The sequence below is a fragment of the Ptychodera flava genome, chromosome 22 (assembly GCF_041260155.1).
Source record: "Ptychodera flava strain L36383 chromosome 22, AS_Pfla_20210202, whole genome shotgun sequence".
Taxonomy (NCBI): domain Eukaryota; kingdom Metazoa; phylum Hemichordata; class Enteropneusta; family Ptychoderidae; genus Ptychodera; species Ptychodera flava.
The window spans coordinates 30035577-30063091 of NC_091949.1; the positions used below are offsets into that span (position 1 = coordinate 30035577).

Here is a 27515-nt window from a genome sequence, read left to right on the forward strand (position 1 = left end):
CGTGAGTGAGATGAACGCGATACATGGAAGTTATCTTAGTTTGTTATATGTTGTCCAGCTTTACGGTGAAGAAACTTCTCCGGTGCGTTTGCCATGACTTTACGATGATCCATAATTAACATCCGCTCACCTAGCACTCACACCTATCGATGAAAAAAAAATTATGACCCGAGATAAATTTTAATAGGTGACTTGTATTCTCTCCACTCGATGTAAAAACACAAGTTTGTGAAATCAGCTGAAAGTACTAGGAACAAGCACGTTTTCTTGTGATTTCTTGGCAAAATTTTCTCTGGTACAGGAAAGTATTGCTTTACTGGGCATAACAATATTGAAAGTAAATAGAAGGGCTTGGCATTCGATTTCTATGGTAGAAATAATTTATCAGAAAACCAGAGGCTTATAATCTTGGAAACATCACGAATTTTGAGAAGAATGACAAAGCGAAACTTGTTATTGCCCAATTACTGCACAGAGTCTCCCGCGAGAAGGCAGTGACAAGGATGATAGAGATAGAGGTGAGACAGGGAACGGCGTTGCGCCAACAGGCAAATGATGACACAGATAGAACCATCAGACAACACTTTCAAGATGTACGAAACACCTTGGTGCAATGCTATACATAGAGAAGATTTTTATTCAGTTTAATAAGTAATATCTTATTGTACGAATATATAGAGTAAACAATCATAGGTAACTGGTTTATGGTCGCCGAACCTTAAAAATAAATTAATAAATTAATTAATTTCCTTTTTATATTACTCCGCCGCAGGCCAGTTTTATCTCTTACAAAGGAATTATAGTAATCTTCTTAGTAAATTGCCCTCATATGAAGGCTCTCAACATATATCTTATAATTTGATGAATGCCTGTCTTAAATTCTACGAAGCTGAACAAAAAAGTCAACAGGTATGCTAGTAATGAAATCAGACCTTTCTTTCGTTGTTGAAAATCTGAAACATATTACATGCAATATATAGAACTTGACCATTTAACTGGAAGATGAATTTTTTGGTAGATTTTATAAAGTCTGTTTGGGTTGAAAGTCAAGTTTGCCTTTCTTGAGAACAGAAAGGAATGGCATTTTTGTAAGGAACGGGAGAGAAACGACAACCTTGTTGGGGATAGTCAGTGTTTTTGCGCGGAATCACTTTTAAAGGTCACGAAATTCTCCACCTGATTGGGGAAGAGATACAATAATGTCTGTGTACAATTTTGTAAAGCTTAACACACCGGTACAAGCTTTGTGGGACGGATCGTACCGGCGGTAAACATGTTTACATGTTTTTTCTAACAACGGCTGTTCACTTCAGGAATGCTATCCAGCGTTTCTCAAAAACGTATTAATTGCAACACACTGTTCCAATAAGTGTTCGCTCTGAATTGGAAGGCATGTTTTGGTGATGCTAAATGTGTTCCCGTGACCTTTGTACGGTCATTCAACAGATGAGCTGTTGCTACGTTTAAGACGCCGCCTAATATATTCTGCATGTTGCTAATTAATGAATTGAAATTAGTATTGCGACTTTTCATGCAGCTTTGTTGAAATTTTGGATCCCAATGAATGATGTCATTTGGAACTTTGTGAAACAGTAGCTGTATGGGTTGACCTTTGCAAACTGTAAGTTGGATCATTTGATCCATACATTTTATGAATCACCGGTGTTTTGATTGTAACGATTTGCAGCACATCATCCGTCACACGCAGTACAAGATCGTTAAAACTATTTCAAGAAAGTTTGATAATTTTTTATTTCGATTGCGTGAGTTTGTAAATGATGCATAGATAGAGCGTTCGTGTTTTGTGTTCAGCGTTTGTGACATCTTCAGTTTGTGGCGCCATGTCATTTCTTAAATGAACACGATTGGAACTAATTTTCGATGATTGGATTTTCATATTTTGCAAATTTCTCAAAAGTGTTAGGTGCATATAACTGAATGTTGTAATATCGCAAATTACTCATAAAATCAAGCGTGTAATATAAACAGAAAAGCAGATGAGATAACATTTGTAGATTAAATCACAGACAAATAGACAAACAGACTAACAACGGGTGTTGTTCAAGGCGTGAAATGGTTAGGTAACCCATCCATGTTCGCCTCGCCTCAGGCAGCTCTCGCCTCTCTTTTCCGAAGAGTGCCGACCATGCATCCTTCGGTAATTTTCGGATTTTCGGCAATTGTTAAACGAAAGTATGTTCGGCAAAGTTTGTGTTGTTGTTGTCGTGTGGTGCTGAGCGGAATTGGCGTGCTGGCGAAAACGGGTGTGTTTTGAGCTTCACGAAAGTGAGTTTTACCATGTTAAAAATTCCTCTCATATTTTTATGAATATGTAATGAGTTTGTTTGAACCAAATTTGAAAGTCTTTTATCGATACTGTCTGGTTTTACTCAATGGTTTACGGTCAGTCATACCGTCTTTTACACGTTCGTCAAGGAAAGACATGTTTATGAAACTGCTGGCGCGTTATGTTTTGATTGGCGTGAAGCAGTGTTTCTGCCCTGAGAGCTCACAAAGTAACTAGGGTTGCTACGCGACTGCCAAAACGATTCCATCTCGTCGTATTTTTTGCATAATCTCGCGCAATTATCAACCACAAACAAAGTCTCCAAAAAGTTTAACAACTTTGAAGCTCATTTTAATATGAAAGGGCCATAGTCTACCGAGACGACCATTGAACAAAAGGCATGCCGCGTTGCTAGTCTGTTTTTTTATTTGTCTGTGATTGAATCGACATTACTTCACCATCCAATTATCCCAAATTAGTTCCAATCGTGTTAATGGTGCTCCGAAATCGTTAGTCTTCTTTGTGTTGCTCAATGAAGTTGAATAAAAGCAAAAACTAAACTAAACAAAATAATGTTCTGCGTGTCAAAAGTGAAAATAAATATACACCATCATAAATTTAAGTTTTCTGAAAGATACTAGGACAGTTTATTTACTCTGGTAAATTCGTGAACGTACCATGCTGTATTACCGCGACATAATAATCCATACTGCCATTGATTAGGATATGTTATTAAGCCACGGCACAAGAAAATGAATACCTGATGATCATACATGATAATCATGACAAACATCATACCGACAAAACTTGTGTGCAATCGATGCTCCGGTCAGAGGTTTGTCGCGACGTAGCTTCAAAGTCTGATCTAAGCCCTGAAATTGCATTTTAGGAGTTTTTTCAGAATATTGTTTTTGTGCCGTGGGATACTTGATAATCCAGATAAATCTAATATCCCAGGAGAGTGTAATGCCATCCAAACGTCATTTTTACCGATAACTCGGTCATGACCTGTCGTTCATACGCATGATTTGAAACTAAAATTAAAATATCAGGGCATATGACTCTTTCTCAATATTCTGTGACGATAAAATCCAACGTCGTGATAGACTGCTCCAGGTTAGCAAAAAAAAAAGTCAATCCACAAAGCGTTATCAAAGCAAATTCTAAATTATCAGCCGTTTCTCTGTTATCTACGAATTGAAATCTACGTATACGAACTCTGCATGAACAACAGCTTGCCCTTGCTGCTTTTCAGAAATAGCTGTTGGTGTCGTTTGATTGAATCTTCAAAACACATGTAGATAACTCGACCCAGTCGACAGTTCCATAGGCTGTAACTCCGAGAAGTTATTTTATTATTTAGAGGACCGATATTTTTCGTGCAAGTCCCTGAAGGCTTGGTACGTCTCTCAGAGTTTGAACCATGGTACGGAGCTGTAAATCACCTGAGGCATAGTTCACTGTCTTACAAGATGTCTTCGGTTGATATACCGTGGGTTTGAGCACCCGAGATGGTACTAAGTGCTTTTCTGATCAGAATATCGACACTGACCTAATACTCTTAAAAACAGAACAAACTGAGTATCGGAACCGTCATTATATCTCGGTTGATTGTAATTTAACAGTGAAACGACCGTGTCAGTGTATAAAAGAATCTCTGGTATGTTTTCCAAGAGATCTTCATCTGTCTTGTATTCTTGGTATCATGATTATAGGAAGTCTACACACGGTTAGTTTTTAGATGGCAATGATTGACATATTCAGACTTGAGTTTGGCGTGTCAACTCCCGTTCCTTTCATCCCGAAACATAGCAGCAAAATTTGTCAAAACACCGGTAAAAATTGTATCCTCGTATATGCTGCAACCCACACAAAGCTGTGGGCGTTCAGACGCTAGCATGACGCCATACTTTCATACCTGATAACTTCTTTTCTCGTCAAGGCAATAATAGAGAAAATAAAAATGCAAAGTTTCCAAAGATATGTAAAAAAGTACCATATGTTTTTCCATTCTTGAGAAATGGAATGTCATTGAAAGTACACGTAGTGACTTTGTGAATTCGATGCCGGCGAAACTTTAATGCCGCTAAAGTATGCTGTTTTATATTCACAGTAAAACGTTTTGCAGGGATGCAACAACGTCATTCCCTTTTCTATTTATTTAAATTACTCGCCTTCATTGCTCTAGTCTCTGTACGAATGCACAATGAAAGACAATGTTTATAGCAAATATTAGTGTTGCCACATTCAGTTAAAGTATGAAATTGGGCTTTCAAAGACACTGGACATGGCTAAACACCACAGATCACTCATTATCGATTTCTGTCGAAAGCAATTTCTAAACAAAATGTAACAAAAATTGAGTAGGCTACGCTTGAATGCAATGAAAGTAAACACGACAACCTTGAAATCAAAATCTGATGGCGTTTGGCGCACGGATACATTTAAATCAATGATATGCGGTTTATCAATTTTTCTTGCATAATTTAATTTGTAAAACATATGATTTCCTTCTCAATTATGTAATTTTTATTAGTTTTGAATCCCGAAGTCGTTGAGTTGAAGATTGTTTCAGGTCAGTTTCAGCAAAATGACATCTATGTTGTCTGCTACATCACCGACAAGTTACCATTGAATCTAATGGAACACTTGACGTTATGTACGCGAGACATTCAATGCAGTCCGCTTTCGTCCACACCAATGTGTTTGAAACTTCTTCATAAGAATTACACACAGCTGTGCATTTCACAACGTGTCTATGTTCAAATAAATGCACCTGTCCCCACTTGAGAATTCCAAACCAAATTCACAGTATAGTAGGTCGTCTGCTACGCTTTTGTTCTGGTTTTACACAACGCGACATCCCATTGGCCAATAAATACGCTTGCTACAGCGATGGGACAGGGAATGGCCAATGAGCATTAATAAAATGAAAACAAAGAACACAGTGTGAAAATAAATCGATCAACCGCTTTAAAATGTTGCGGTGCGGTGCTGAAGTATTCTACGTGAGATTGAGGCATTTTCGGAAAAAGTCCATAAATCAAACCGACAAAAGCGCGGCAAAACATTTTACAACATCAAAATTTGAATAGTCACAAACACTCCATTTAGTCATTTAGAACATGGGAAGACCCACTTAACTTTATTTGTGTCGTTTTCATTTCTGATCACGACATCCCCTTCCAGTATGAAATCTGATTATTCCATCCCTTTAATAGACATGTGATGGTGTCCAGCAATAACCTGAATTAGTTCTGAACGATTGTGACAGAACTGATAGAAAAATACATTTGGTGATTATTTACAACTTTTAGTAAAAAATCAAATAAAATAGATTTTATCGACTGTTTTAAAAGCTTTAAATTTATCGACTGTTTTAAAAGCTTTAAATTTATTTTCAGGGTGAATGAAACACTGTGGTACGGGAAAATGAATAAAGATGGATTGCTGATAGATCATTCAGAATCAGATATTAAATAGGTAAAACAAATTATGTAAAATACAAGCAGGAAATAGGCGGTGACATTGAGGTATCACGTAACGCGCCTCAGATATCTCGGAATAAGATGTTAAAATAGGTAAAACAAATTAAGGTATTACGTGCCTCAAAAGTGAAAACTTTTGTTCAAATTTCCTTACAGTAAACTTTCAAACATCTTTCAAAATCAAGAAGAAAAATCGGGAGTCATTGTGCAAATTGCAGTACTAGAGAATCAAATAACCCTATTTTTATTTCGTATTCTGATATGAGGCCCTACATATAAACCACGTCTTGATCGATTATGGGGTGGTTTTATCTTATTTGATAATTTTAAAATGATTATTTAGATATCAAATTTAGTGATTTTTACTCATATTGTATGCTTTGTGTATTAACCATATTCTTTCATCGAACTTAAAATATTATGAGGATGTATTACTTAGATATTTTATCGTTGATACATGAGAAAGGCATCACCTCAGCTGCACCCTAAGTAATACGCTAAACGTGAGAGCAAGCTTTGTCGCTTATGCGCAAAAATATTGGACTCACAAGGTCGATCCAGAAATCCATCAGGGAAAGTCGGAATAGATAGTTAAATTAAAGAAAACAGCGCAACAGTAAATGCCGATACTTGATTTGGTGATCTACAGACCGTAAAGCTGTCAAGGTTAAGGCCAATTAGGGCATAACTCAGGCTTTCAAAATTACGATCTCGTTTCCCAGGACGACAATTTGGTGGCAGTATATCAACTCCCAAGGGATGATCTCATTCAGATTTCGGACACAGTAGAAGGAGGACTTTGGCAATGGCCGATCAATTCCAAGATATATGTCAATCAAGAGTTGAGTTAATCTGGGAGTTCATTTAAGGGTCCATTTAAAGTGCGATAAATTTCTACACTGACTGTACTTCAGCTCAAAGCAATGCAACGTATTTCATTTCTTCAAAGGGTTTATGTCAAGTCTACCATGTAGAAGGTCTGGATGATAATTTACAGGTGTCGACCAAAGCCATGTCAAGTTACTTTGACCTCTGGCAATTTTTTTCGTGTCAATGGCATTTTATCCATAGATCCCAGTTTAATGTTGAAACACCGGGTACTTGCTTTCCAACACTAAGAACATGTTAACGGTGCAATAGTAATTTTATCAGTATCGGAAAGGAATTGTCAGCGATTGAAATGCAGCGTATGAATACAAAGGTTACATCAGGTTAATGAGATATTCGATACTTCCCCATTGTCTACCATGAAGATTATAAAATTACAGTTGATCCACGACACAGTAAAATCATACTATTGTGTTGCAATTCATCTGTTTGTTTTTTCGACAATCAACATAAAGGTTTTACTATTATAGCTATTCAGCAAAGTTCAGCCCAATGACTCGGCACAGTACGAACACATGGTGTCAATAATTCTCACTATCCTTACTAGAAATAACTTTATGAGAACTGCATATGACAAGGATCAATTTCAACACCATTAATTCACGATGTCATCTCTTCATCTATCATGTAGACTTCAATTTATCTCTCCATCTATCTATCCATTTATCCACCCATTCACCCACCCATCTACTCATCTATCTATCTATCTATCTATCTATCTATCTATCTATCTATCTATCTATCTATCTATCTATCTATCTATCTATCTATCTATCTATCTATCTAAATCTATTAGTATATCTTTGTCTATTTCGGTGTGTATATCTCTCTTTGTCTGGCACCGTCGTCGTCTCTCTGTCTGTCTCTGTTTGTCGATCTGTATTTTTGTCCATCCGTCTGTCTGTCTGTCTGTCTGTCTGTCTGTCTATCTGTTGTATACCTCTTTCTCCCCTCTCTCTCAGCCTGGACAACTATAAATACACAATCAAACGCGGCCAAGCTACTCGTTCGCCTAATTAACTACAGCCTCCACATACATGACGAAGTATGAAATCCCTTAGGTCTGAATATAATTGGAATTAACATTCCTCCGAGAGCTGCGACATAAAATGTTAAAAGTCTGTGGTTTCAAGCACTAGAAAAGACGCTTATGGCGTGTTCACTTCGCAGCGCCATGTCTTGGAATTCTAATCTCAGAATATCTGAGTTTGCATATGAAAAACAAGGGCATCGCTTCATAATTAAAATTGAATCTATTTTACATCGAACTGTCAGTGAACTTTAGTTAGTTTGCAGAATGTAGAATTACAGAGGCTTTGCTCTCCCTAAGCCGACAGATCGATTCACTCGAAATGATAATGCACCAGACTGATAAGCTCGTTGAGTATTAAATATCTTGATTTACTGAAAATTTATAAAAACACTTGTTTATATCTATTTATATCTGTTTATTGTCAAATTCATATCATTTGGCTGAGGTTCAACGCGGTAATGTTGATGGGTTCAGTCATCGTCGGCAAATCTGTTTCTCGGGTAGAAGAAGATATAGAAGCCAATTCACCAACACTACGTGGAATAACGCATACTAGTCATTCATATGCAGCAATGTCTTTTATAGTCTCCCTTTCAGATGTAAGACAACTCGATCCACTCTAGCAGTTAACGGGCTAATTCATTCTGTATAACGCGCAAAACGAGACATGATCCATGTCATAACGGCAGGCATGTTGTTTACTTTTATCCAACGCTGCTAATAAACAGAATTGTGTCCCTTCTCTCCTGTTACTATGGATACCAGCTAGTGACGTGCACCATGTATGATTTCTTTGTAAGAATATGAATAGAGTAAAAAGACGAACAATAGTGCAACAGTATAACCCCAAACTTCAGACCATCATTTTTTGCTTAAAAGTACGCATTTGATATTTTCGTCGTCCATTGTTGATTGGAACTATCAACCAGCATATATGTCACGCAAATGAGGTAAAAGTTTATCCCCCTGAGACTAGTAGTGACTTTATACGTAAACTGAGTCAGAAATACGATAACATCATATACTCCGACTGAATCAGTTTGTGTCGCGGATTCATTTGCCACTAACCTGATTGTGATCAGCCCAAGTGTCTGATAGCAAGTACCGACGTCATGACATCTGTCGGTTGTTGTTTTTGATCTTTGAGATAAAGGAAGGGAAATTGGACGACGGCTTTATAAAGACTTAGTTTAATGGAGCTGTTCATTCAAACACTTAATTACATTTTGATTAATACGTGTTTGTTTGTTCAAGTTCTGCATTCTGTCGTAGGCACTTTTTTGACCCCTTGTTCTAACATTAATACTGACGTGTTTGTGTGCTGCTTATTGTTTTTATTGTCTATACAAAGGTAGTTTCGAACTGTATTGTCGTGTTCTCATTGCTACATTTGTCGGCGACACCTGTCATACTTTCATGCGCTAGTTGTGCGGGGTTACTATTTTCACTTTTTGCGAAATATATGACGGTTGGATCGTGTGCAAACTCGAGTCAACGACCTCCGTAATGAGGGAATATTCATGCAGGGCAATTAATACATTGGATGAAGATCGTCCACCCATGCGGGAAAGCGCCTCCGTTCGGTTACAAGTTGTTAACTGGCTGTTGAAGGTGACCGTCCAGCCGTTGAACGCATGCGCCGTAAGGTGCGACAACACAAGTGTTGCTCAAACTGGTTGGACACGAGCAAATATATAAACATACTCAACGAGGAACGACAGCAAACGTAATTCGCATTTGAAGCAAAGGGTGTGCACATTGATAAGTTCCTACAGTTGTTGCGCTTCGATACTGTGAATGATCAAGAGTTTACTGGGACATCATTGAATTAGGTATGAGTACCAGTGATATTACCGGCATTGAGTTTCTTCGTCTTTTCCTCTTATTGGGTTACAACTGCTCGTGTTTCGAGGAATCCTGCAAACAGAGCAGTGTCTACTGGCAATTTCAAAACCAATTATGTGGCAATATGACCAACTTACCGCCGATGGACGAACTGCCCAGCCAGTCTGTTGAATTCGACGACCCTATCTCGACGACTGGCCAATCTGTTCTGATTGCAGCCTACTCAATAGCCATCGCACTGAGCTTGGTTGGAAACCTGACAGTAATAGTCGTCCTGTCTCGCAGTAAGCGGTCAAGATCGAATTTGAATATATATTTGATAAATCTTGCAGTGGCCGATATTGCCATGGCAATATTCTGTATGCCTTTTACATTCATGTCCGTGATGTTACAAGAATGGACCTTTGGTGATTTCATGTGCCCTTTCGTGTATTTCATGCAACAGGTAAGTTGATATATTTACAATCTCCAATACTTGCAGTATATAGAATTTCCCTGGCTCATCTCATCTCAGTTTCCTAAATCACACCCGCTTCAAGACGTTTTGATGTCCACAAAATCGATATGGAAAAATAACATCGATATGACATTTTTAGTCTAGTCTTAATTACATGAAGAGTAGCGGCAAAATTTAGTGGACATTGTCCCATAATTTCCTAGAATAGTCCGACCTGAGTGTCTTTGCCCATCTGCCTAGCTGTTTGCCCAGCTGTCTATTTGTCTGACTGTCTATCTGTCTGACTAACTGTCTATATCAGTCATATTGAATTTACGTTTATTAAATTAATTTGTTAAACATTTGCTCATGACCGTAACATTACAAACCCTTGTTTTATCGTTTTTACTCTCTGTGGATTGGAAATCCAGTGAGTGATCACAAAATTTTCTAACGTGAAATAGCGTTTTCCATGGTTAAACTACATAAATACGTTCATATATTACGCGTTTCAGCGTTTTTAACTCATACAACGTTGGTAGGTTCATTAAAATTGTACTAAAGTATACTAAGCCTTATTACTGTACTTTATTTAGTAATGGTAGTCTGATTTACAAAATAATTGTAATTTCCATCATAACCCTCATCTTCGGTTTACATCATCAAAGTATTCTAAACATATTTAGTACTTTTTGATGCTCTTATATATATATATATATATATATATATATATATATATATATATATATATATATACCAGCTTAAAAAAAATTCTGAGGGATCTATTTCATATTAGACTATTTTGTTACATAAATTGAATATATATATATTTATATATATATATATATACATATATAAATATATATATATTCAATTTATGTAACAAAATAGTCTAATATGAAATAGATCCCTTAGAATTTTTTGTAAGCTGGTGTTTTCGGTTAGAGTTCCATGTCGAGCCAGGAATCATTTCAGGGCCTCTTGGTCAAACCTTTCTCATTCGTTTCAAAGTCAGAAAATCCAAGGCCTTCTCAATTTTGTCAATTGTCTCGAGAAACGTTGCGGAAGCTTATCTCTAGTGCACTAGTTGTGTGTTTTACACAAGCAAGGAGAGATATTTAATCTTGGCGAAGTCAGAACACATTGAATAATTTCAAACAGAAACGCATGGCTTAAGGTTCGTAATTTCACTTCGTTCCCTGACACAAGAAAAATTTCTCATTAGGTACACTATCATCTCATTAATTAGTATTTCAGAGTGCCGTAAATTGAAATCGTGACGAGAATTCAACATTTCAGGACATTTCATTTCATAGACTTCTTTCCAATGTTTATTTATCATCTCTTCCGTAAATTGACATCATTACAGTTGATGTCGAAAACCAATAAAACAATTATTTAGCAATGCATGAAAAAGTAATTGATATATTGCGTATTAATTTCATATTATTCGGTGTTCTATGCTATGATATTTGTAACAATGAGTAGCACATTAGGCAGGTTTTGTAATTATGCAATTAATAAACAAAAAGTACATACATTGGTAAAGTACTTAATAGTATTCATATCGCTCGAAAAGAATCAATCAAACAATCGCAAAGATGAATATTAATGAAATTAACAACGGAGAAATACATTTGTTTACTTTAATATGTTTAATTAAAGGAATGGAAATCCATATTAAGTTCTGCTGAAAGTATAACAAACATCCGAAGGAAATTAGTTCGATTACGGAAGTTCAAGCTATTACGTTTTGCTTTTTTCCAAAAGGATGTGCCACTTAAAAATTATAATTGTCATTGTCATGTTCAGTTTTGTTTTACAATTAAAATTGACATTTAAACTACTAACGTAGAGGTCACTTTTCGTCACGGTGGAAATGCCCCGAAGAAGAAAAGGCGCCAGTCGGAAAAAGAGGAAACGACCTCTGATCGACTTTGACGTAATGCATTAAACATTTAGCAAGGTGATTCAGCGGGAGCGCTGTCAACGTCATCATCAATTTTGTGTGAGCCTACATTACCTACGAACCGTCACTGAAGATTGGAACAGTTCACTTAAGCTCTTAGTACACAGACTGACATTTGATATTTCGAGATTCCATGATCTTGTAGCATTGTACTGTACTGCGATTACAGATTTTTCAAGAGATACATCAGGGCAATTACAAGGAAAATTATTCAGATTGTGTTGTACGAAATTGAATAGAAGTTGTTTTTAAATTCGAGATATTCGTAAAGGATTGGCAAAATAAAGTTTCCCTTGGAACTGAGTTTCAACTCTAATATATTTGACATTTAGATCATGGGTTACTCAGAAACATGTTTACCAGTGTATTTGATCCAGTATGGTCTTCTTGATTTCCTTTGTCAGAGCTTCCATCTTTGTTTGATTTTTGTTTGTTTGTTTGTTTGTTTGTTTGTTTGTTTGTTTGTTTGTTTGTTTGTTTGTTTGTAGGTTAATTTTTCAACAGGATTCATTATCACTGCAGAATTGTTCGTCACCGCGGATTGAGAACGTGCAGAGTACAACTTTCCTTTTGTGTTTAATTAGTCATGAGCTTTCGAAAGTAGCTAATAGTTGTATCACTGAGGTCGTAAATTTAATAACCGTGGTGTCTTTTATAGTATACTTTCCAACAATGGATTCCGGCTCTACTGTGAGAGATGTTTGCATACCTCAGTCATGATTTAACGCGCCCTAATGATGTATCATCATTTCTCCGTAGACAGCATCCTGCACGCCTTAAGCTCCACCACGTAAATCAGTAGGATTTCGCTGATTTCTTCTGTTAAATTTCACTCGTGATGATTGCAATGATCTAGCCGTGTGCAAAAGAATCTTTTTTCCATGAAACGGAACTTTGCCCTCAAGGCTTGAGGTTTTGTATTTAGCAAATTAATACATCAGACGAAAGCGAAACATCAAAATGGCCTAAAGTTTCAAGTAGACGATGAAGAAACTCTGAAAGCAAAGCAGAATTGTATAACATTTAACTCTATACGTAACGGGTATCATACTGGCTTGTTTTCCTGTGAGAATGGAAGATCTGACAAAAATGTAAAATATCGCATTTAGTTCTTTTAATTATACTCGGGTTCAATGCACAGCCCGCATTGTCTTCACAATCTTCATCACCTGGTCAAATAAGAGAAATATATCTCAAAATTGAATTGTGTATGTTCGCACGTTTACAAGCAGAAGCGGTTGAAAGTTGGCATCATTTGCTTGAGTGATGAAATGTTACCCTGTGAGAGCACAGTGGGGGATTTTTGTCGGCAGCACGACTATTCTGTTTTATTAGTGTAATCCCAAAACAGCAGAGTGTACTTCAACCCCTGTGTTGATAGCTAGGGTACCAAAATGCCTGATAAACCAAGCGCCCTGATCAATTTCCTCGATGCTAATCTTAACTGTGAATGAGGTCGCAGCGCTGTAAGACATACATCTCTAGTTGCTCCTAGAGCAGCAATTTCTACTGAGGGAAGCAATTCCGTTACTTCATCGTGTCCAACATCGAGTGCATATTGCCCCCTGTAGTGTCAATATCTTATTTTTCCTTGTTAAAGGTAACACTGTTTTAGACTAACCCCTTTCAATTTTACATTAATATTCACATACTCTGTTGTTGCAAGTTTACTACACTTGCTTACGTGCAAAAACATCGGTAAGGGTCATCACATGAAATACTCCCTCCTGAGAATTTCAGACTGGATCGAGATAATTGCCTTCATGAATTTTTTGCCGTGACTTCGATCCTCTAAAGATGATCAGATTTCCTGTATAGTTACCCACTGGCTTTCGTCTGTATTGGAATACAGATAATTACTGAAGTGAATAATGATTGGGCAACGCAAACTAACTTTCACTCACTTCCGATCATTAATGTGATCAACATTGTCGATCAATAGTATCGTTCGTCTTCTGATTATTAATGAGATCAACATTGCCACTGGTGAATAATTTGTCACGAGTGCAAAATAAATCACTTGATTTTTAAACGTACTTGTTTTAACATTCAATTCAGTTACAGGTAGGAAAGTTTGATCAAGGCGAAAACCCGATCTCATTCCCTGGTTGTGATTATATAAAAACTGAGAAGGTTTAGGACACACTATACAGTACCTATGAAAGAAGCCGAAGGATAGATCGATAGTAAAAAATTGGCCGACTAGCGGGAAGTACAGTACTCGTTAAAATAAAGAGCAAAGTTAAAACAAATACAGTAAAGTACTAACCGACCAGCGGTAAATAAAACACTTGCAAAGCAGAGACTAAAATGCGCAGACGTTTCGGGTGCAACCCTTCGTCAGTGCTTTTTAGTACTGACGAAGGGTTGCACCCGAAACGTCTGCGCATTTTAGTCTCTGCTTTGCAAGTGTTTTATTTCCCGCTGGTCTGTTAATATTTTACTGTATTTGTTTTAACTTTGCTCTTTATTTTAACGAGTACTGTATTTCCCGCTAGTCGGTCAATTTTTTACTGCATTCATTTTCACTTGCTGCAGTTTTGTCCCTCTTTTAGGTCATTTGTAATTTTGATAGATTGATAGATTTATTGTATTTCTAGGCCTCCAGCCCCTGTACAAAAGAGTTACATTCTAGATAAAGTAATTATAATTTAACGTACATTTATGGAAAAGAAAAAGAAGACCAGCTGAGAAACGCTAACGTGCCAGGAACAAAACAACATTAATTTATATCAGATCAATTCTTCACGTAAATGAAAAACCTTATAAATAAATGTGTATAATTGACATAATTCTTTATCAGATGTTTGGATAATCGCATGTAGAACAAAAATGTCATCGACAGTGCTGTGGTTCTTACGAAAACCTTCCTGCCTGACAGTCGGACCTTATATTGTCGGACGCTGCCCATAGAGATAATCTTTCGTTTAAAATTGATGTTGCAGCATGACTTTTACGATTCATACATGCCTTTAAAATAGACCATATGTCTGAAAAACCACCCTCCTTGAAAGCTGTAACTCCTGATAGCTTCTTCATCTTTTTTTATACTTTACAAGTCTCTCTGAAATAGTCGAAGGAGCGCTTTTATGTACATGTCAAATTTCAGAATTCAAGTTAAAATATCACTTGCGAGGGAACTTCTCGTTTTTTCAAAGTTGCGTTACCTAAATGAGATTGTGTACATTTTAAATTAAATTCTGTATCGAAAATTTTGCTTCAGCTTGGTATTTACGCCTCTTCGTTGTCGTCCTAATTCTTTTCAGTTCTCTGAAATTAAATGATTATTGTAATGCGATTGTATATCAGTTTTACTGGAATTGACCTTTTCAATAATTCTAACCGTATCAAAGTGAAATTTCGCGCATCATCTTTGCTCAGTATTTAGCTAACTCGCTTTTGTACATGTTTTATTCAAAAATGTTGTCATAGTTATTAATGTACTGACAGTTTACAAAAATGCTGTAAATGGATTCGTTTTCCCAAAGGTATCCTTAAATAAATCAATAAAGAATAAAATGAGTTTCCGTTGAACTGCTGAGAAACATTGTTGAATATAATATTCGTCACAGTGCAAAGTAGACTAAACAATAAATATGCAACGTCGGATAGAATGATTTATTGAACGAACATTGATGAAAAATTATATCGTCAAACCACCTTAAGTATGACGAGTAATTGAGAAGATAAAGTGAAGGACTTTGTAATCACTTGAATCAACATTCAGTATTTATCACTGACCATAAAACAATTTAATCCCTTGAATTGGCAACTACAAAGAACACATAATAATGACCTAATTGAAAAATTGTTGGACAAAGCAACAACTAAATGAACTATTTGAAACTGACTTCTACTCAATTTCAATGACTATTATCTGGATGAATATTGCAACAATTTATTGTTTTCACTCTATTGTCTGGAGTATTTATTCATCAATCATGTTTGTTAGCGCTGAGCGGGTTGAATCGTGCGAGAGACGATTTGACAGATGAGTACAGAGACATCGGCAAACAATGAAATGCAGACTAAGACGATACTAATTATCATTGTTGTGACAATGTTTTTGCAGTAAACAAGCTTAAACGTCGCAAATACTTGTTCACTAATTATCTAGCCTAAGCAGCCAAGAATATTCCCCAGAGCACGGTTCCCCAGAGCACGGTTTTATCTAAGTTTTCACAAAGAATTTTGTTTGATACTTCTCTTCAGGGCGGTAACTTCGAATGGAAAGGTTTTGAGTAATTTCGCTGAGACAACGGTACAGAAAAGTATCTTTTTGACTCCTAAAATGGCTGCATAAGATAACATGGCAACGAATGGTATAGATTTTGACGTTGACCTGACATCAAGCAGATGTACATATTGATGACGCAAAATATGATCGTAACGTTGACATCAAGATAATGATCAGAATAACTTTGACCTTAAAAGGAAAGCATACATGACCGAAGGTTAGCAGGTCACTTCAATGACAGCAGGCGTAAACTGATACGTCTTTTTTCAATAGTAAGTCGGTCAGCTTTGATGTCTGTTTTGCAAATAAACAGTATTATTGCCGAGGTTTTGAAATGGGATGGGGAATACAACGTAACAAAACCTTAAAGTTCCCTTTCCAGTAAAGTTTGAAGGCATGTGAAATAAATTCATCGAGTCAATTAAGGGACCGGTGAAGCCGATATAACATCTGAAATACATCGTAGACTGCTATCACGTGATATTATACACGCAGCTCGTATCTATTGCTCAGTTTGATAGCTCTGTATATATGCTCCTTGCAAGCTAAAGAATCGTTTCCGATTCCAAGTTATTTCTAAATTTTGAGTAATACGTTTTCGTTCGCTTAAGGACAATTTCAAGTTCACGTGTCTATATCTGATCACCAAGTACATTATCGCGAGCCTAAGTTCAAATTTTACAGAATGCGTTCCAGCTCATTGTACTTGAACATATATCGCCTATTGATACCTCTGGGTCCAACGATGAATACTTTATTTCATATGCAAAATGTGACCTTTCACCGTTTGCAAAGTACGTGCTATTCAAAGCGTCCACAGGAAATCTGCATAAAGTATGGAAAATCCTTGAAATGAAAGTATTTCTCCCTTTATCATTTACACAACTTGACTTTTTATCATTTACAGAACTGGACAAATCAGGAAAGTTACTGAACAAATATGACAGGTGATTGAGCGCCTGACGGTCAATATATGTTTTCACATAAATTTAAGAGTTTATATCATCCTGAATACAAAGCGGGTTCTATCATACATGTGTCATGCGAAAGATTTTCTCTTAGCATTAAACTTATGTCCTTCAAATAGACTGTATGAACCTAGCATACTTTTATTACTGTAAAAGGATAAAGTTTTGATAGAAAACATGGCAAAATGTATAAGGGTTTCATGTAGCAGAGACACGATTCACCATATTATTTTATTAGTCCTCTCCTCTGTCGGTCGGAGTTGGTAATACAGACCAGGGATTTTATAACGAACACAGATGACTGGAGCTATTTTCACGCAATTGTTATTTTTAGGGTGTAATTGCATTTCGCTGGCAGCATCCCTTCTGGGCAATACCATTCAATTAAAAAAAACTCTCAATGCATATATGTCGGCCTTAATAAATGGTTATGAAGTTCCGGCATAACGTGCATGATTACTTATTTCGCTTAAATCACACCCATAAAATGTAAGTTTTAACGACCAGATCAATTTCTGTGGGCATGTTGTCACAGGAAATCATCCATTAACTAAACAAACACGATAGCAGACTCGGTGTATTAAAAATGTCAGAATATGAAAGTCGGACAAATCCAGGTATTCAGCTAGAGTTTTGTCTGTTGAATGAGGCTAGGCAATAAACAATTTATGCAGATAGCTTGAAATAACCATGTTTATTGTTTCCCAGAAAGAGCTTGGTCGACACATACTGTACCACGTCCCGCCGTTGTATCATATAAAAACAAAGGGGTCATCTGTGTTACATTAGTACGGTTAGAATGATTGCTAAATTGGGAAAATTATAAAGTAAGCCATTTACCCATACACCTTGTAGCAAAGATATCGCGTGTCAGAGAGAGAGAGAGAGAGAGAGAGAGAGAGAGAGAGAGAGAGAGAGAGAGAGAGAGAGAGAGAGAGAGAGAGAGAGAGAGAGAGAGAGATAATTTATAGTGTGTTTTTAACATGATCACTTAACGCTAGGGAATAGAATGATGGAAGATTACTTCATGCATGGCTTCATTACGATGTAAGTGCCCGGATGCTTAGGTTCGTCGGATATCAAGGTTATCGTAAAATGATGACCAGAGCGAAACCCCGTTAATCCTTCGGACGGTATTTTAAAAGAATGAATTTGTTTCGAGTCAATGGAAACATGTGTTCGCGGAGACGGTTCATCTTTGTTGTGGAGTGTGTTTGCTATAATTTTCCAAGTATAAACAGAAGGCTATAGAGCAGGGTTATTTTTTCTTTGACTGAAGTTGGCGTTTCACAATATGACGCTAATGTTCATCGACAGATGTCGTAAAACAAAGAACATATCTAATAATATGTTGCTGATTCCCCTGACCTTGGCCTTTGCTAGAAATACTCAAAGTACCATCGGATAACCTATTTCAGGGTTTGCTACTTTAGTTTTGCTCGGCTGTCACGTTCAAATTTGATTAAATTTAACAGAGTATAAAAAGGAATACTCAACGTGTACATCTACTGTGGACTAATGTGCGTAGACCTGTAGGAGCTTTTTGTAAACTCATTAATTTGTAATCGAAATTTAACGATGAATGACACAATGAATATTAAATTTGCGAAACGAATCCCAAAATAGGCGAACGAGTGTTCGGTGGACAAAGTTTAATGTCTGATGTAATCGATTGACAGGACAGAAATGAATGCGACGATTCTTGCTGGTGCTTGATTTATACATGTACATACACATCTCCAGTTTAAGTATAGTCTTTTTTGAAATTCAAATATGCAAATAATATTAATTTTACTTTCTCTGTCTTCGCCTTTAATATACGCTTATAATTTATCATATATATTACTTACGAGAAGTATTATTTTTTTGTTGTGTGAGTTGTATCTTTTATTGACTGTCAGATCCGGGAAAACCGTGACCAATGCGAATAAAAACTGATGAGACAAGTTCACGGAATCATCTACCTAAGCTTAAATTTTGTCAAAATCGACCGAACTTTGTTTGTTTTACATTTGCTTCGTTTTCAAAGACATAACATGATAATACATGAAAGGGTCTCCTTAACATTACACCGGTATTAGTCATCTAATGATCATCTAGTCATCTAACGCGACAACTCATAATACCATGAACTTATTGAATGACGCAACTGTCGGCATAACTGACGGATTTGAAATGTTTTTGAGAAAGCGATTAGTTTCCTGCAGCTAAGTAAAGACAACCGACAAAACTATAGGTAACACGATTGGAACTAATTTGGGATAATTGGATGGTGAAGTAATGTGGATTTAATATGCAAATGTAATCTCATCTGCTTTTCTTTTTACATTAAACAATTGTTTTTATGAGTAATTTGCAATATTGCAACATTCAGCTATAGGGCATCTAACACTTTTAAGAAATTTGAAAATAGGAAAATCCAATTATCCCAAATTATTTCCAAACGTGTTAGGGGTTATTTTACCTTGACTGAAGAAATGTCAAAGTTGCATGGCGTACGAGGAATGCTATTAGAATCAATTATCATTATAGCACACATCATCTGCAGTCTGTGTTCAATTGATTGTCACGTGGGATGCGTTTATTTTGTGCTGATCTACGGCGTCGTCGGACATCATGTGAAACTGTTGCCTGCCAGGCATCAGTTCCAAAAAATGATGTCCGCTGACTTCAAAGGGACATGGGCGCATGCTCTAACTGGAATGTCAACAAAGATGTCGTCTGCGGCCGAGCGAAACGATAGTCGAGAAAATTCTCGGTTTATCCTACTTTTCGAAGAAGAACTGAATGCTCTTGTTTCCAACAAGGACTCGATACGGACGAAAACGATAATCAAAGGTGCACTGAACGATTTTCAGAAGTATCGCTACGCTGTCTTGAAAAACTTTTGCTTGCCGAACCACTCCAACATATTACATGCGACAAGTTTTGTGTGTGGTACGTTCTTATGCATAACTGCGGATGAGGTGTGTTATAGAACACATATTGACTGGCCATGAGGGCAACATCATACGTCTTTAACCCTTCAGGCCTGTGAGTCACACCAAAAACGGCCTCGGGAAACAGTCTGTTTTTGGGGGTGACTCACAGTCCCTCATGGTACAGACGTACGCTCTTGCCCTCATGGCCAGCCAATATGTATATATTGACAATCTCAATTATATTTCATTTCATAAATAATCGCTTTTCATATCATTATATCGCAGGTGTCTGTCCTCGCCAGTATATTCACCTTGCTAGTAATCAGCGTGGGCAGGTGTAGGGCGGTGGAAAGCCCACTCAGTGTTCGGACAAGATCTCCAAGCTACCGTAAAATACTGATGATCGCTGTCATATGGATACTTGCAATCAACATTTCAATCGTCGAACTGTTCATCACACGCACGCATACTGCTGTTGAGAACAACGTCACCAGGGTGATATGCCAAGAAACCTGGCCTGGGAATGCAGCCGCCCCGATGGTGTATGAACTATGCTACACTTCCATATCATTCGTTATACCGTTGATAATCATGTGTGCAATGTATGGCAGGATTGCACAGCAACTGTGGAACAGAAACGTCCCTGACAACGACAACAAATCAAGACATGAACAACAACTGAAAATGAAATGGAAGGTATTAAAGGTTGAAAACTTGTCGTGTCAAAATAATGTAACTCTAATCCTTATTTTTTATCTTACATACATTATTCTTCATCTCACTTTACTCCACACGCCAAGTTTATTTTATTTTCAACAAACATTGGTGTCCGTGTTGTCTTTCCAGGCAATAGGAAACTGTTTCATCTCCTTGTGTCAAATTTTATAGCAATATTCAGATCTAACCATTAATATGCCAACGTCGTTAACAGATGGTTACAGAGAACAACGTCAAATGCACTTGATTCAAATTTATCTTATCTGCACATATTATGCATCCAATTGTATTTACTGGATAAACGGAATGTATTCTAAACCACAGACTCAATGTACTGTCTTTTCTAGATGTACTGGGGATATCGGAGCTTTACAGTGGTTTTGGACAGATATATTCCGAAGGATTCACATGGTACATTTGTTTTTATGTCACAAACCGTAACAACAACAACTTAAATGGATAAACAAGTAACATTATAACAACAGATGGAAGTAACTTAATGACTGTTTCTGTCTCACTCTATTCTCAGGTCATTCGAATGGTCGTACTGGTGGTGTTTGTATTTTTCTTCTGCTGGCTACCATTACATGTCCTACGGATCATTTACCATGTCAATGAACAATTAATTGTGGTCCACAGCAAAACCGTGGTCAAGGTCTACTTTGCTGTGCACTATCTCGCCATGTCAGACAGCTTTCTCAATCCATTCATCTACACCTTTCTCAACGAAAACTTCCGGGTATGTTTCTTGTAACTATTTTCCTAACAAATCCTCTTAAGTTTGTTTTACATGCCTATTTAATATCACAGTGGAAGAGGTGACAGTTTAGTATCTTCATTTGTATCTTCTTGAGTATTTTCATTTTTCATGTAAAATGTTAAAATCGTTATAATATAATTTGTTTTACTGTCATTTTTACAGTAAAATAAGCGACTCCGATTTTTCACAGAATTAGTTATGTTTTCAGGGAAGGAAGGTATACACGTTTACACGGTTAAAATGTGCAGAGTTGTGTTACACACAACACAATGGACAGGAAAACCAAGACATACTTCATCAAGTCAAATTTCACATTGAACTTATCAAACGTCTTTCACATCAGATTAACATGCCATTGTAAGTTGTAAACCCAGACAATAATGTTAGAAAATAGGCATAAGCGATCTAATTACAAACCCAGTGCAAATTAGCACTGTAAAATCTGTAAGTCGCTGTCCATTCTTTCGCATTTCGAACATACCTGTGCATTCTTGCTATCCATGAAAAAGCTCGCGCCCTGCTGATGTATTCATTTAAGCGATACTGATGGACCCGTGTGTTTTTAGATTTTACATTGCTAAATAGACTTTGGATGTAACAATAATTAAAAGAGATCTTTGAGAGTGGCATACATGCATTCATACATACATACATACATACATACATACATACATACATACATACATACATACATACCGATTAGCAAATGAAGACAGACATGAGACAGCAGCTTTTTAGCTATTTGTTTGTTTGTTTGTCTGTTGGTTGGTTAATAACGATACTATGCCAAACTTAACTGAGTTGTCACCTATAGAAACGACTCCAACGCTGCGTTTTGATTGCAAGATGGCAGCTCTGACAAACTCACTGACAATACCCAACCTATTATTGGTCAGTTACCATCTCGCATACGCAATTCAATGCACGGCATGATCACGGGAACAATATCTGCTCACTATGGCACACGTTCAAATGTTAACCTATTAAAACCTATCACTATCACTGTGACATTATCTGTAACTTTACGTTCCTTGGCATTTATTAAAATATTTTAAAGAAAAAATCGTTTGGCATCAAATAAAAATTATTCATAGTGATTCGTTGTCTGTCATTAAGCTTAAGGCTCAGTTTATAGAATAATTTATGATGTCAGTTCAGTCGCTTTCGTTATCAATATTCAGCGCCCTTTGGTGCTCCACTTGTTTTCTTAACTCCACATTTTTCCTACGCTTATTAGATCAATTTGGATGATCACCTGTGTACGATCGAAATGGCGACACTTTTTCAAAGTGAAACTATGAAATTCGGTGCTCACGAGTTGCTTCTCTAATCATACAGGGAATTTCGGTAATTTGTACGCTACGTTTCGTAATAGAGAATCATTGAAATCCAACGACCTGTCGTAAATATGAAAGATTACATGTCTCTCTACTTCAAAATCCTTTAATCAGTGGGCTAGTAGATAGTTAGCAATGCATCCAACACGTGCACTGTTGCTTAAGCTTGCATGGATATAAAGTTGGTGGTTTGCTTAGAAGGAAACAGTCGTCGGAACTTCGCCTGTGCGAGTTTCTTGTTTACAAACAATGTATTTCGTTCACGATATCTAGATGCACTACATCATCATACCTGCAACATTTTAATTATTCTATGTAGATTATGACAGGCATGTTTTAACTTTCATCAGTCACCATCTTTCCGCGGATACAGTGTTAACATCGGTCGCATTGGTCCAATACGACCTTTCAGCACAGTTTCGAAGACTGTGGTTATCCATATACTTTAAAGTTTAATTAACTAGATTAAAATCAACTCTTTAGATACTTTCTCTAGCTTGCAGGAATACTTGACTGGATTTAAAGTTATTCAACCGAAAATAATTTTTTAACTTTTTAAAGTCACTTGTATATCATGATGCCACACGGCCAGTGATAACCAACCCCATGTATGTCCGCCCTTGTTACATTATGTAGCATTTCCATACACGTCAAATCACACACGCCTCATTTTCACAAATATTGCAAATAATTCCTGGCAACTGCTGCATGTCCATTTAAACTTTTCAGCACCGCTTTAAACATCCACCTTCTACTACAATTCAAAGCGATAGTAGTTAATTTACTTCATGTCTATTTCATTTTACCTTCAGACAGATTTAAAGCACGCTCTGCCGTGCAATTTCAAGACGATCGCGGGGCGCCATCATCAATCATCTATCTCTAGAACAGAATATACAAGAACGTCATTTATCAAGACTATTAGCCTTCTTTGAATATACAATGTGCCTGATACACAAGACACATCTTGTATGCTTGCATCAAGTTTATCGGTGAATGGCTTTCCCATGTGATCAAGAGTGAAATTTCATGTCGGAAAATTATAAAAGTCATTGCTCTAGAGGAAACACGATGAAAGAATTAATTTAATCATTTGAATGAGTCAACATTTTCAAAGTCAATTAGTACATGGATGATGATTCCTATCGGAACTGACATTTACTAAAAGCAAAGGTTCCGATAAGCTGTGTGCACATGAATTATCACACGTTTACAGTTAGAAGGTGTTTTATAAAATTTGGCAAGCACATAAGAAGGAAGTCAACTTTACTTGGTTGATGTTTATGGCAATACATAACTCACATCATTGATATTGTCGTGATGAGGTACTAAGCTTTAATACAGTTAATTAATTTTCCCAATAATTTAGGTATTGATCACTGAACGAGGCCCTAGAGTGCGTAATGTGATCTATTAGAACATAATCTACGATTGATGAGAATATCTTAGAAACCGTGCCAATGTTCATAATTTTATTAAGATACCGATGTAATATTTAGAGCAGAACATTATTATGCCGATTTTTTCTGTCGTATTTGATATTATTGTAGTTCTTGCAACTCGTTTTTTGAGCTATCTAACTAGCGAAGTCGCAAAGTCTCCTGATATGAGCCCTGACATTTGGAGATGTTATTCATGGAACTTGTCAAGGTAAATGTCAGTATACTGCACCTTTCAACGTTGGTGATATTGATATGAATTATTGATACCAAAATTTGCAAAAGTGTAAAGGATGAAAGGGTAATACAAAATGAAACATAGCTGTGGTTCAATTTTCATCTCATAATAGTGTAAAACATTTGCAAGAATAGTTTGGCTCTCGCTTTGGAGATAAAATCCGTCAATTTTCATATATGTCGAAAAATAATTAAATTTACAATTTTCAACCTTTACACCTTCAAAATCGACCCGCCCACTTGTAAAGATTTGTGACGGCTATGTTTCGTCTACGTTTTCATCAACCATCAAATGATCATTATATATTTATGTGATAAAAAGTCTACAAATTGGTAAATTAATCCATCTTTAGGAAGGATATTCATAATTATTTTATTGTGATCAGTTGTTCAGATTCTGCAAGTATATCCTGTAGCTGCTTTCTGTCTAGGTCTGTAACTTTACACTAATAGTTGAAAGGAAGGAAGTATGTCTAGATACTTGCACAGTTCTAGAAAATACGTCGCACCACTGGACCAAGTACTTGCTCATTCGTTTTATATGTAAATTAATATGCATCATTTCACTGTTATGTATATCAAACACATTTTTGCTTTCCCCTGCTGGATTTCTGTAAGATTATGTTTGGTGCTTAAGTTTACTGAATATAATATGACAATCAATTTAAATTTATCTGGTTCAAATCACACAAAATCGTAATTTTGCTATACGTATTCTTTAACAAAATTATATCTTAACTAGTACTCAAGAATGTTGAAAATTAAAATCAAATATGAGTGTCTTTATTTTCATCTTGACTGTGTTCGAATATATGAATTGGTTTTGTAAATATTCCACGTGATTATGCATGTAATGTGTATGCACAGACATAAGCAATGGCATGTACCATGTTATATATATATATATATATATATATATATATATATATATATATATATATATATATATATATATATATATATATATATATATATACACACACACACACACACACACACACACATATATATATATATATATATATATATATATATATATATATATATATATATATATATATATATATATATATATATATATGTTTATCAAGAAACAAAGGGATGCTTTCATTTTGTAAATTACAGATGAAAGCCGATATGAGCGAAAAATGAATTGCGAAAATGATGTTTCTACAAAGACAATTTATTTAGAAATAAACTTTGCACACTTGTCTCTATTCTTGAATGATAATTTCTTGACTTTCAATTAGGAGCTAACCTAGTAAAGCATCACATTACTCACTCAAAATCGCAATTCAGGGGAATTTCAACATCTAAAATTCAGGTGATGCTTTAATAGTCTAGTCGGAAGGTAGGGTTCCCATGCACCCCATGGATGTATTTTTTTAACTTACATTTTTGTAATCCTTAGGGTCTATATTTAATGAATTTTGATGTTCCCAAAATCAAATAGTGTCCCATGGGGTTCATTTGGCGCCATCTTTGCCGCCATCTTGGCCGCCGTCTTGGATTTCAACAATGGGGTAGGGGTCACGTATTTACCGCTCGACGGAAACAGAAACAATAAAATACTATAAACGTTACATTTTTAGAAAGCCAAGATCATGGCCTTTTCATTGATATATAACTTAATAGGGATTAATTAATATTCGAACGTCGATTAGACTTTATATCGGTCATTGGCCGTAAATCGTAAAATTTGCTAAATTTCACACCCAATAATTAAGTTCCCGTTCCTCCAAACAATTTTTCATAAGGTATTTATATATTTTTTGGAAGAACTCAGTGCAATAAACAAGAAAACAAGATTAAAAGTATGTGTCTTGAGATTTAGTGGGTGCATGAGCTTGTTTTCTTATTACGCGGTATGCCACATATCCGTGTGTAACATAAGGGATAGGGGTAATGTTTCCCTTTCTGTTTCGAATCATGAATGATGAAACCATAAAAATGTTACATTTTTTGAAAGTGCTGCATCAGACCTTTCTAAAATATATAGATTTATGGGGAAAAATTGCATATTTAAAAGTTACAAAGCTTAAACCTTTCGGTTTGTGTCGATTTCAAGTGATTTTTTAAGAACGAAATTACAACATATGGGGTAGGGGTAATGTTTCCCTTTCTGCCTCGAATCATGAATTACGAAACCATATAAATGTTACACTGTTTAAAAGCTCTGAAATGGGCCTTTCCAAACATGTATAGTTTTATTGGGAAAAGTCCATATTTTAAAGTTACAAAGCTTAAACCTTTCAGTTTGTGTCAATTTTAAGTCATTTTTAAGAACGAAATTACAACATATGGGGTAGGGGTAATGTTTCCCTTTCTGCCTCGAATTATGAATTATGAAACCATATAAATGTTATACTGTTTGAAAGCTCTGAAATGGGCCTTTCGAAACATGTATAGTCTTATCGGGAAAAGTTCATATTTTAAAGTTACAAAGCTTAGGCCTTTCAGTTTGTGTCAATTTTAAGTGATTTTTTAAACAAAATTATAATAGAAGGGGTAGGGGTAATGTTTCCCGTTCTGCCTTGAACCATGAATTATGAAACCATATAAATGTTATACTGTTTGAAAGCTCTGAATTGGCCTTTCCAAAATGTATAGTTTTATTGGGCAAAGTTGCATATTTGAAAGTTACAAAGCTTAAGCCGTTCAGTTTGTGTCAATTTTAAGTGATTTTTTGAACAATGTGCACAAAACAGTTAGTCCGTTGGCCAGGTATCGAAATCATCCCCTCTAAGGCATTTACCCACTATGATTTCTGTTAGCTAGTATTCTCAGCTATCATAATCTGCTTATTTTCCATTTAACTGATGGTGTGTGAGAGTGTAACGACTTGTTTGCGAAGGGCTGTCACACCCTCAGTAGTAAAATAGGAATGGGTTAGGGGTAACGTATTTACCGCTAGTAGAACAAAAACAAAAAAGTACCATAAACAATACATTCT

The 27515-nt window shown here is 36.2% G+C and overlaps 1 protein-coding gene across 2 annotated transcripts; it reads left to right on the top strand.

The window, feature by feature from the left end:
- Nucleotides 1-9339: 9339 nt before the first annotated feature.
- Nucleotides 9340-25353, top strand: LOC139123165 (QRFP-like peptide receptor). 2 transcript variants are annotated; one of them, XM_070689233.1, is made up of 4 exons: nucleotides 9340-9986; nucleotides 20358-20768; nucleotides 21319-21528; nucleotides 23699-25353. In XM_070689233.1, exons 1-4 carry the CDS (start codon nucleotides 9531-9533, stop codon nucleotides 23819-23821), a joined length of 1200 nt encoding a protein of 399 aa, XP_070545334.1. In that variant the 5' UTR covers nucleotides 9340-9530; the 3' UTR covers nucleotides 23822-25353. The 2 variants fall into 2 exon arrangements, with proteins under 2 accessions (XP_070545334.1, XP_070545335.1); XM_070689234.1 differs by having other exon boundaries at nucleotides 9419-9986; nucleotides 23703-25351.
- The last annotated feature ends 2162 nt before the right edge of the window (nucleotides 25354-27515 follow it).